Consider the following 12,930-nt stretch of genomic DNA (forward strand, 5'->3'; position numbering starts at 1 on the left):
ATGAACAAATAAGAAAACAAATCAAACTCATAGACACAGATAACAGTGCTATCAGAGCGAAGGGGGTTGGCGGGGAGGGTAGTAAAGGTGGCCAAAGAGTATATGATAACAAAGATGATATGATATGACTTTGGGTGGTGAGCACATGATGCAATATACTGACCAAGTATCACAGAAATGTACAATTGAAACCTATACCATCTTATTAACCACTGTCACCCCAATAAATTCAATTTAAAAATAAAAAAAATTACTTAAAATCTGTCAAATAAAGGACTGAAAATCTGCACTTTGAAAATTTTGCAAGATAAAGAGGGAATGATATATCCATTTATTTTTCATTTTGGATTCTAAGTAGATTGAATATGATTCATTGGTTTAAAGGTCACAATTAGTTGGTTTATTTACTTAATACTGTGAAGTGACCATTAAATCCAATCATTGAGCAGAATTTTCTAAGAGCTCCAAGTCATTTTAATTACCACATTTAAATGTAGAGATGTAGCTTTTCCATGCTTTTTTACACTCTTCATATAAAGACCACGATGGGTAACATTATAATATATACAATTTCTACTAGTAAATAGAGCTAATTTTGTAGCTATACAGCATGAAAGAGTAGGTTGTTTTAACTAGCAAACTTGATTCACAGAGTTATGCAGTTTATACACTTTTGTCTATTAAGATATTTGAATTGATGTATAAATGGAAATGACTTTGAAGAGGAGACTGCAGGAGGAGGCCCAACATTCTTCATAAAAATTATATGCTTGTGTCAACAGCGTGGGCTCCCGAGTTTGCGAATGGCTTAGGACCTGGTTAAGAATGATCACAGAGCTTTATAGCTCATTATTCAGAGCAAACAAAACTTTGGATAATAGTGTTTCAAGGAGATGAATTGCCTAATTTGTCCTCTTGTAGTCATAGACTGCAGCTTTGCAGGGCAGAGAAAGCCAATTAATTCTAGAGAGTCTTTAAATGGTAGATTGTGGTTTGACGTTTTATTTAAGCCATTTGAGGTTTCAAAGATAGTATATCATCTGTGGACATTATAACTGTTTTCTTTCTAAGTTTGTGTTCTGTTAAAGTCTTATTCATTTTCTGGGAAGTCAAACTTCAATGAAAAATATTTTAGTAACTTCTCTGGGCTTGTTTTTTATTATTTCAGATGTGATTAATAAGACATTTTTAGAGAAAACACCTCTCCTACTTTTCAGATGTAGTCTTTATTTTATATTTTTCTTCAAAAGGACATAAAACCTCATGAAAATGCTTTCCAAATGATTTCTTTGAATGCAGTATGCAACATTATACTGCTATAATAAGCATTAAACAATGTAACTAAAGAAATAAGCTTTTAAGTTGCCTTTTTGGTAATGATTGTTCAGGTTCTGCATTTAAAGGGTATATTTAATTACGTAAGGCTAGAATATTGAAATGGCTTATTTCTTTTATAACATTGCAGGGTATTGTTGCCACCATAAAGAAGAAGGAATATAATTTCTTAGACCAGCGGAAAGTGGATTTTGACCAGGATTATGAACAGTTTTGCAAGCAGACTGATGACCTTCATGTAGGTTGTGTAATAAAATACCTGTTACAGGCGTGTTTGTCTTCTTTCTCTGTTCTGTATAATGCTGTTAATCATGACCATCAGCAGGGCAAGGCGTCTTTATCAGGGAGGTGACCGGCAGCAACCTCGGCCTGTGTTTTGTGATTTCAGATTAATAATTGAAGGCTCTTTTTCATAGATTACAGGGTCATAAGTATAACTTTGGATAATGATTTGTAATCATAGATGTCTACATATCTTCCATCTTACTTCTTAGGCTATTAACTTTCATCTTCTGTTGAAAGGTAGGGTTATTAGAATACAGAATTTTATCTCCATTTGTTTATTTTATAGCCATGATTATGTCCAGAGGTCATTTAAGCAAATGGTCAGTGATGTTTGGCAGATCCCAAAGGCAAGGCGGCTGCTGGCCTTAGAAACAGGACTGACTCAGCATCTGGACTCCTTTCTCTCTTCCTTCTCTCAGCCACCCCCCACCCCTCCTACCCGCACTACAGGCCAGCCATCTTGACAATCAGTCTGTATGAACATTGTATGGCTGCCATCAGCTTCTGAGAACATATCACAGGTCCAGCCCCAGCTCCAAATTCCAAAGGAGAATGTTGAGTTGGCCAGTTCTAGCCCTGATCCATGTGGTAAAGCAGGAGAGACAGCACCCCCTTGTGGTCTTTGGGAATATTTTCTACCAGAGGAGGAGAATCGAGGAGGGTAAGGTGAGGAGACAACCCAATAGATGTCTATCATAATTAATCTCCATTATTTTCTTCATCCCAGTGAGGCAAAAATTTGCACTATTCTGATTATAAAAGGAAAATGGCCATCTGTTACTTCTTTTCTAGAAAAGAAAAAAGTTGGTACACTTTAAGGAAAAAATAACTCAGGCATTTTGGAGGGGTGGGTTCAGTGGTAGAATCATAATAAAACTGGCGAATTCTATATGTCAGGTACTGTTCTAGGCACTTTATAGGTTTTAATTATCCTGAAAGGTGAGTGGTCTTAGTGTCCTCATTTTGCAGAGGAGAAAATGAGGCTCTTTGAGGTTATCAGACTTGCCCGAAGTCACAGCAATAGGTGGTGGTGTGGAGATTAAGCCCAGGCACTCTGCTCCAGGATTTAAGTTTTTAACCATTATGTTGTAAGACACATTTCAGTTGCTAGGAAGATGTAATGCCTATAATAATTTCAGCAGTGACCAATTTTAGGGGATGATTCAGACATAAGGACAACAGATCTTGATCTCTTCTTGTTGGAAATTGATGGACAGTGGCAGATCCTGATTCTGTGCTCTATGGTCAATGTGCATGTGTCAGTCTTCACCTGTTTCCCAGCACTTTCTGATATCTGGTACTTCCTTAGCTTATATGTGGAATATAGGTCGATGGTGAACACCTTGAGGGCAGGAATCATGTTCATTCCTATTTGTGTCTCCAGGGCCTGGTGGGTGGCACCTATAATTGGAGAGCAAAGAATATTTGTGGAATTAAAGTCTGAGTAATGATTTAATAAGAACTAGATTGGTTGTAATTAAACAAGCATTTACTGTACATCAATTATGTATTAGGCTTCTATGCTGTGGGTTATGAATATAGAAATAAGTCAAGTAGATTTGCTCTCACAGCTCACAGAAGACAGAAGGCAGATATGTGTTATGATAGAAACACAAATATATATATATATATTAGAAGTATAATATTCTGATATTGTAGCAGGCCTTGGGGATGCAAAGATCGAAGTCCAGAGAATTCCTAAAGAAATTTAGAGGGAGGGCAGGCCTACAAAACTTAATGTAGAATCTGAGAATTGCTATAACCCACAAGGCAGGATGTGAGCCTAGGAAAAAAACAACCCCACACTTCCGCTTGTCTGGGAGGAGCGAAGGCTCAGAGAGGAGGTGATGCTTGATGCCAGAACAGTGTTTATTTTTTCCAAGTAAATGGAGGGAAATGAGTGGGATGGGGAGACCTTTTCAAGCCTGTGTCTGCTTTTTATAATACCGAGAATATAATTTTATAATTGTCCTACAGCCTGGTTTTAAGCATTAGTTATAGACAGTTACCATTCTCTTTAATCTTTTCTTTTTAAAAACTCAATGCTATTAATGTCTTATAGTCAATCTCAATAATGGTCCATTTCTCCCTTTGGTTGGACAACTACTTTCCATTTAACTTCTTTGACCCTTTCTCCACCCTCTTTCTCTTAACTGTCTACACTTTCTCCTTTAATTAATTCATGAATTCAGCCCTTTTCTCTATAAAGTCAGGGTGAAAATCCCAACCCTCCCATGACTCTGGATGGGGTGTAAGGGGGAGGGGATTAGTTTTGGAGACAGGAATGAAGAGACTCGGTAACTGTGGCATCTCCAGGATGAAACCCTGGGGGTGGGGTGGGTACGTGAGTGATTCAGATCAGGGTTGTGTGCAGGACTCCTCTGTCAAAGCAACCGGAGCCTGGAATCCTGTCCAGATTGAGAGTTCATGCTGGCACTAACAGGGTAAACAGAAAACTGAGTAGGAGCTGGGAGGCCATGTAATAGGACTAGTGTGAGAATTCCTTGCCTGGACTCCAAAAGACTGTCAGAACAGACCTAATGTTCAGAGAGAAAAAAAAGACTAATTCAAGGTCTTAGATATTCATAGAGAGCTCAGCATAGGTCTTTGTGAAGTTATAGGGTGGAAAAACAAGGAAAATCAGGTTCCATTGACAGGGCTCAGTGAAGATTTGCTGGTGTCTGAAGTTGGAGGGAGTGGAGGCATTGCAAGTGCTCTAATTCTGCATGATTTACACTCAGAGATTTTTATGTAGTGAAAATATTTGAGTATTTCCTTGGGTAGGCCAATTGCACTGTTCTTGATAATTTCAGTAGAAGAGTGAGAAGTATTGGAGGCACAGTGTATTAGGGTTAGCCATTCTTCAGCTTTGGGGTTTTGTTCAATGGTGCAGGGAGCACTGTGGCTTGCTCCCAGATAGCAACATTTCTTCAAGGGCTAAGTGTTTCCAGTGGGGTCCTGGATATTTCCAACTGGTCATCTTGCAAATTACTTATGTAGAGTCAAGCTCATCTTGGTACTAATTTTCACTGCACATGCAACTGGATTCCCAATTTGATCACTACATAAATTATTGATCTCTTTAGAATTGTAGAGGCTTAAAACTTCTTTCTGGTAAATTGAGAAAAAAGAATTGATTGGAACTTTCCCTTAAAGAACGAAATAGAAAAATAATGAATTTTTCTGTCTTTTATTTAACTCAATGTAGATTTTTAATGACAACTCTGTGCTAAATCTGAGACTGAACAAAGACTAAAACATGTGCTTTGTTTTTAGGTGTAGTTATTTTTATTTTTTTTGACAAAATTATACAGTCCTATAAGATGTGTGAGGTTCTCAGAACAACCCATAATGAAACTCATTTTTGGAAAATAGATTTAAGGGCTTTAAGAAATAGATATTTAGGTCATTCTTTTTGAACTTATCCTCTTGGGAGATATTTATTTTTTTCCTGGAGGGGTCTCATGGCCTGGGCTGTGGCAGTGTTTCTGTGGAGTGGCCTTGTGTTCCTTCTGCTGGGCCCCTGTGGTTTTGCCATCCCAGACTAGCTCTTACGTTAATTTCTTGGGTTAGACCTCTCTCATCTCATGTGTAGTGTAACTCAGACCCCTCATCTAGGTGAGCACTGGCATGGAATTTCAATCGCTCTAGGACAGGGCTCTGTAAACCATGCCCTTGGGCCAAATCCGGCCCTGCCTGATTGTTCTCGGGTCGTCTAAGGCTGCCTCTGCACTGCAGTGGTAGGTGGGCAGTTATGAAAGAGACCCATGTCCTGTGAAGTAGAAAATACTCATCTTCGGGCTCTTTTATAGAGAAAGTAAAGGGCTTGTTTTATCTATTCACAGCCTTGGCCAGATGGCAAGATCCCCTGCTGCTTTCCCCAACTTGTAGACAGTCATTTAACCCCCTTGCATGGGCTGGACAGCACTTCAAGTGCCTTGGCTTTCTGCAGGGGTCTGTTGAGAGTGTTAGGACCCCACAACTTCTCTACCCACATTGATAAAGCCCCAGTGCCCAACCCAGGCCTTGTATCGGACCCAGTACCTCTGGACCCTGCCACGGGCCAACTCCTAAGACTGCTCTGGCTCTGTAGCCCCTGTGTGTTCTGGCTTCTGGGCATTTTACCTTTCTTTCGGGCTCAGGTGAGTATGAAGTTTTCTGTTCTATTTTGTCCTGTATTACATGTGCTTGTAGAGAATGGGAAGCTCTTTTATCTTGATGCTAAATAGGACTTTCCCCAATGCTAATTCATTGTTCATAATCAGACTTTATTCTGTTTTAGAAAGAGTTGCAGAACTTCATGGATGTTACATTTGAAAAGATTCGAAACACAAATCAAGCTCTAAGTATGTTAAAGAAATTTGAAAGGTAAAAAATTGAGAACAATTTTCTAAGTTCAATTTTCTATCTTGTGACTGCCTATCATTATATTACTTAATGTTCAAGTAATTAAAAAATGTATCTAGTTCTTCCTATATTTTAAAGATTGACACTGTATTTTAGAAACCACTTTATTGCAATATGATGGATTGATACTATTTTTTAAAAAGTAGCCAAATATCTTATTTTCTTTCATTAGCATATGTTTTAAAATGTCTTAATAAAAGAGATTGCTAGATATTGTCTCATTAATTCAAGTGTTTCACTTTAAAAAAATCAGATTGAATATACCCAATCTTGGTATTGATGACAAATACCGGTGTATCCTCAAAAACTATGGGGCTGACATTGATATGATTGCAAAGCTGTATACAAAGCAGAAGTGTGATCCTCCGTTGGCCCGAGACCAGCCTCCCATTGCTGGGAAGATTCTGTGGGCCCGTCAGCTCTTCCACAGGATTCAGCAACCGATGCAGCTTTTCCAGCAGCACCCAAGCGTGCTTCGGACGGCGGAAGCCAGACCTGTGATCCGTAACTACAACAGGGTGGCCAAGGTACTCCTGGAGTTTGAGGTTCTCTACCACAGGGCGTGGCTTCAACAAGTAAGTCTGTACATTTATGTTCTTCAACGATGTCTCCATTGCCAGTCAATGGGAAACCCTCTGCTAGCATTGAACAGTTTTATTTTTGTAGAAAGTCGAGTTTGCAGGTATTTGATGACAGGTTTGGTTGAATATAGGTAGGTAATCAGTCAAAGAGTGTAATATGTCCATGAAGAAAAATAATGATTCATTTTCAAAAAAAATCATAGGTAACAAACTCATTTTTATTTAGTTACAAACTCCTAAGGGAGAAGGTCTTGTTTATTGGTTCTTTTACTTGGTTGATTAGGATTTCTTTCTTCTTTTCCTCCATTCAGTTTCTTAATGTGTCAGTGAACACTACTATGAGTGTCAATCAAAGTCTTAAGTTTTCTTTGGCTATACTAGGTTAATCAAATTACATTTCAAACCCTACCAACCCTTGTAGATTGGCAAAAAGGTGTTTTTGTTTGTTTGTTTTTTGTATTTTGGAGGATAAAAGCCTTTTTAGGCCTCAAAAATGGTTTCTCATTTTCCTGGTCCACCTTTTGGTATCTGAGCCAATATAGAGATGCCTCCATAGTGGTCTTCATTGCTTTTCCAAATAACTGAAAATTGAGTTTAGTAGGCTTTTATGATACTTGTATTAGGAAAAAAATAACTGAGTAGAAATGAAGGTATCAAGGAGCTAAATGGTTTGAGAAGTCACCATTAATTGCGGTATCCACTTATATGTCGATGTGAGAGAATCATGACCCATGCATTTTATTGAATCGATTGTGCAACATTATGACCAAGGACCTGAAGGCCCTTTTCTGAAGTGAACTTAGGAGAAGACTGAGTGACCCCATTGTCTTTTTGAGAAGCTCAGCTCCATGGAAGAACACTTAACGATTCTCTCCCAGGAATGGCTGCGCTGTATATTCTGTGTATTCATTGAACTCTCTAATGGTAATAATGTTGATTTCTTCTCACAGATTGAAGGAATTCACATAGGACTTGAGGCTTCTTTATTGGTGAAGGCTCCAGGCACGGGAGAATTGTTTGTAAACTTCGACCCTCAGATATTGACCTTATTTAGAGAAACAGAGTGCATGTCACAGATGGGTCTGGAGGTTTCATCCCTGGCAGCTGCCCTTTTCCAGAAACGGGATATATACAAAAAGAACTTCAGTAACATGAAGGTATAGTGTCCCCCCCCCCCCCACACACACACACACACTTTCTGGCTAGCTCCAGCTTGCATTTTAGAAAAAAGGTGACGTGTCACTCTTGAGGAATAGAAAGTGCCCAGGATGACTGGAGTGGAATGACTGATGGGGAGAGTGCCATGGAATGAGGCTGTGGAGGTGGCAAGGCCAGGTCATTACAGATCTTGCAGACCAAGGTTATAAGTTCGAATGCACCAGGACGCCATTGGAGAAATTTGAGCAGGAAAAAAGGCATGATGATGATGATGATGTCTTTTACAATAAACATCATTCTTATCGCTGGGTGACGAATATAATATCACTGATGATAATTTTGTTTACAGAATTGTTTCAGTTATCTGTTGCATATAGCAAAGGACCTCACAATGTAGTGGCTTAAAACAACCATTTCATTCTATCTCATGATTTTGTGAGTAAAGCATTTAAGCAAGGCTTGGCAAGGTGATTTTCCTGTTCTGTGCGGCACTAAGGTAATTTAGTTCAGCTGGCAGATGTTCAGTCTCAAAGATCTAAGATGGCCCTATTCTTTTGTCTGGTTCTTTGGTGGGGATGGCTGGAAGCTTCGCTCAGCTGGCACTAAGGACTGGACCAATTACATGTGGACTTCCCGTATGGAGGCCTCAGGGTAGTAGAATTTCTTAAATGGCAACTCAGGGTTCCAAGAGCGAGTGTTAAGTAAATATGGAGGAAGCCTTATGGTCTTTAGGGCAGCCTCAGTGTCTCATGGCATCAATTCTGTTATCCTCTGTTGGGCTCCATAAGCCCACCCAGATCCAAGGAGAGGGGCATAGACCCCACCCATGAGGAGAGGAGGGTCAAAGAATGTTTTTAAACCAGCTCAGTTGTAAATGACAATCTGAGCAAGTACACTGTCATCTGGTTAACATTTATCGTATCTTGAAGGTGGAAAGAGTTAAAGGTTCCTACCTACATGAGTAGCTGGTAAGAGCAGATCTAGTGGCAGATTAGGGGAACCATCTCAGGTGTCACAGAGTTATTGTGCTAAATGTTTAATTCAGCTTTCAGGCCTCTACAGATATGCAAAGTGGCTGAGAGCTTGTATTCTTCATCTATTTCTTGGAAGGCAGTTCAAAGTAGAAAGAGATGAGCCAGTAGCTACACGTATAGATTCTGAAGCCAATTTGATCTGGATTCAAACAGTTATCTTTGGGCAAATTCCTTTACCCTCCTAAGCCTTAGTTTCTCATTTATAAAATGGATGAGTAATACTTCATGGGATTAAAGGATTAAGGTAGGACACAGAAAGGTGATTGTAAGAACTGCTTCCCAAATAGAATAAGTGCTGGACAATGAAAAAAAGGAAGGCAGTAGAGAAAAGCTTCAGGAAATGTATAAGTAGTTGCTATAATAGAACCTTTGAATTTAGGCTTTTTGAAAGTGACTTTTATGGAAATTGAAAGGCTATATAGAAATTGTGAAAAAGTGTTATATTAAAAAAAGATTATTTGACACATTTGGGAAATGTTGGCTTTAACAACATTCATAAATTCTACTAGGCTTCTTACTTCCTTCTTGCAGTTTTCTCAGAATTGGTAATATTAGTTGACTGTCCAAGAGGGGAGATATTATATATAGTGTTTTCCAAACTTGTCCATCCAGAGATAGTTTTTCTTATGGAATCTCTGGGGCTCAGATTTCAGGGAAAACACTTTGGGAAACATTGATCTAATGACAAAAAAACACCAACATGCACATTAAAAATATGAGCTTAAAAACAATTGTATTTAACCAGTGCATTAAAGTTACTTTATTATAATTAATTATTGTTGATATTAACATTATCATAAAAAGTACCTTTTATTTAAAAATGGTAACAAATTACAAGTTACTGGTACAGTTAAACATTAACAACAGGTAAACTTCAGTGAGGACCAGAATCCATGAGTTTCTGATCACAATTGCTCCTTCTAATGAGAACTAATTAATTAATTAGAGATATAGGATTTGTCATCTCTCCTGTGGCAGGTACTGTTTCAGACACATTAAACAAAGCAGACAAAATTCTTGTTGTTATAGAACTTATATTCTAGTTCAGTAAGACAGAAAATAAATAATGAACATTATAAATATGTAAATTATATAGTCTTATCAGAAAGTGATAGATGCTATGGAAAAAATAGGGCAAAGAAGAAAGAGTATGTAGGGGATTTTGGTTATAGTTTAGGATCTTAAATAGGTGGTCAGGGTAGGCCTAATTGAAAAGATGGTATTTGAATAATTATTTGAGGGAGATACAAAGGCCCTGAGGCTAAGGAAGACATTAGGGCAGGAGCAGGTAAGAGAGGAAAGGAGTGATTAGAGATGAAATCAGAGAAGTAGTGGAGTCCAGATTGGGTAGAGCTTTGCAGACCAACATAAGAGCTGTAGCCCTGAATAAGATGGGAAGCCATGTGGCCATATAAACAGAGGTATGACAGGATCCAACTTAACATTTTGAAAGGATTACTCTTGCTGCTAAATTGAGCATAGACTCTAGGGGGCGTGAGTGGAAGCAGGGAGACAATGGTAGACTATTACAATAGTTTAGGTGAGAGTCAATGATGGTGGTAGCAGTGGCAAGCAAGTCACATGTAGGATCTCTTTTTGAATATGGAGCAAACAGGATATCTTGGTGGATTGCATGTAGGTGTGAGTTAAAGAGTGGAGTCGAGGATGACTCTGAGTGTTGGCCTGAGAACTGGATGGATGGAGTTGCCATCAGTTGAGATGGAGTATGCTTTGGGCAGATAACGTTTTGGAGAAGAACAGACTCAGTTTTGGACATGTTAAGCTTAAAATGTCTGCTATATTTTCAAGTGGAAGTATTGAGTAGGTGCTTGCCATGTATGAATCTAGACTTCAGGATTGAGGTCTGGGCTGGAGATATAAATTTGATTGTATATAATTTTATTAACCAATGTCACCCCAGTGAATTTAATGAAAAAAAGATTTGGTTGTCTTTGGTATATGGATGATACTTAAAGCTATGGCTCTTGATAATATCAACACTGGTTCCTGACTGTTTGTAAGCTTTGGATCTTGCATCAGGACTTGGCTTACAATTCCGGCAATGGGCTGAGCAGACCTCTGGTGACCCTGACACTTTGGGTGATGAGTATGGTCCATAGGAAGTGCCCAGAGGAGCAGGAAGCACGGGGTACCAGCGTACAAAGTTGACTACACGAGCTTAGTGATACACAGGCTAAGGCACTGGTAATGTGACTTCACCTGGTTTAGCAAAGTCACCTGGCCTGAAAACCTTTCTCCCCTTTTGGGCTGGGTAGGGCGTAAGAAACTATTACTCTTAAATTCTTTTTCTTGCCTCTTCAGTTGTGTTTTATCAGGTTAGGAATGTGTATTTACGGAGCGGTTTCTTATCTTCTGTTCTAGTCTTACTTTGGGGCACTTTACCACAGGCTGCTGCTGGAGTCCTATAGCCAGACCTAAGTAAAAGTCATCTTTTTGGATTAAAAGAAGTGATATTAATAGATATTAAAAGTGAAATATTGATTATTTGACCCCCATTTCATTGCAGATGATGCTGGCTGAATATCAGAGAGTGAAGTCAAAAATGCCTCCCATCATAGAGCCACTGATGGTCCCTCACTTGGCTAAAGTGGACGAGGCTCTCCAACCCGGCCTGGCCGCACTGACCTGGACATCCCTGAACATTGAGACATACTTGAAACACGCTTTTGCTAAGATCAGTAAGTCCGTCTAAATGGCTGTTATTTCTCAATTTGAAAGGCTGCGTTCTTAACATCTATTGTATAATTTCTTACAGATATTGTGATATAAATCGTGAAATGGGGAGTGTAATTTTTAAGCTGTTTCCCAAGGAATTTTACCAAAATATATGAATTCACTAATTTCCTGGAAAGTACATATATTCACTGTTTAATTTTATCCCCAGAGATTAACTACATTGTAAAATATACTTGTTGGACATTAGAATTTAAAGGATCTTCAGAGTCATTCAGCCTTTTATACTAATAGGTTAGTGCCGTGGTCGGCAAACTGCAGCTCGTGAGCCACATGCGGCTCTTTGGCCCCTTAAGTGTGGCTCTTCCTAAGCCTTAGGAGTACCCTAATTAAGTTAATAACAATGTACCTACCTATATAGTTTAAGTTTAAAAAATTTGGCTCTCAAAAGAAATTTCAATCGTTGTACTATTGATATTTGGCTCTGTTGACTAATGAGTTTGCCGACCACTGGGTTAGTGTATTTTCAGACCCCATTTTGAAGCGTGGGGAGATTTGGACAGCCTGGAGTGCTGAAGAGCAGGATATATGGGAAAAGTTTATGCAAACATTTTTTCTTAATCATGGATGTAATACACTTAAAATATATGTAAGGTGGTATATTCCTAAAAGTACAATTTCCCAGAATGTGTACAGGAATGCTGCAAAGAAGGGATCTGGGCTCAGAGAAGCCTGGGAAATTGAAGTTGAGCCAGGCAGGCTTCTTTTCTGTAGGACTTCTCATAGCCTTTAATATGCCATTGCCCATTGGTTACCAAAAGTAGGCTGTTTGGTGGCATTTCCCAGAATTCCGTGGCTGCCTTCTAGGAGAACATATTACCACCTTATAGACATTCTGTGGTGGGCAGTGGAACACAGTTTGGAACACGGTATGAAGGGTTTTTCCCCCAGAAGACTTAGATGTTGCTATTCTCCTTGCCTACCCAGGGAGAGAATTTCCGGGGTCCAGAGGCTGCCTACATCCTTTGGCTGCTGGTCACTCCATCCTCAAAGCCAGCAGCTTAGTACCTTCCAATCTCTTTCTGTCTGTCTCTCCACTTCAGTAGTCACATTGTTTTCTGACTCTGACCCTCCTACCTCCCAATTATAAGGACCTTATGACTACCCACCTGTATAATCCAGGACAATCTCCACATCTCAAGATCCTTAACTTGATCACATCTGCAAAGTCCCCTTGGTAACATTTACAGAGGATTAGGATGTAGACATCCTGGGAGGGGAGGTGGGCACAGAAGTCCTTGAAGATGCTTTGAAGAGTCAGTCAGATTCTTCAAAGGCACCAGCTTACCATGGGTGGCCCTGAGGAGGCTTTGAAGAATCAGAAGTAGTAAAGAATGTTATTGAGCCCACACATGCTTAAATAAAAGTGTGACTTC

General features: G+C 39.2%; 1 protein-coding gene across 1 annotated transcript in view; it reads left to right on the plus strand.

Annotated features, from left to right (window-relative positions):
- DNAH5 (dynein axonemal heavy chain 5) overlaps positions 1-12,930 on the plus strand; it is a 212,465-nt gene that overhangs the window by 63,786 nt on the left and 135,749 nt on the right. Inside the window, 5 exon segments of the mRNA XM_023752286.1 lie at positions 1,466-1,573; positions 5,903-5,988; positions 6,281-6,602; positions 7,559-7,765; positions 11,328-11,499. Of these exon segments, the coding sequence (XP_023608054.1) occupies positions 1,466-1,573; positions 5,903-5,988; positions 6,281-6,602; positions 7,559-7,765; positions 11,328-11,499 (895 nt within the window).

This window comes from Myotis lucifugus, unplaced genomic scaffold, assembly GCF_000147115.1.
Source record: "Myotis lucifugus unplaced genomic scaffold, Myoluc2.0 scaffold_0, whole genome shotgun sequence".
Classification (NCBI taxonomy): domain Eukaryota; kingdom Metazoa; phylum Chordata; class Mammalia; order Chiroptera; family Vespertilionidae; genus Myotis; species Myotis lucifugus.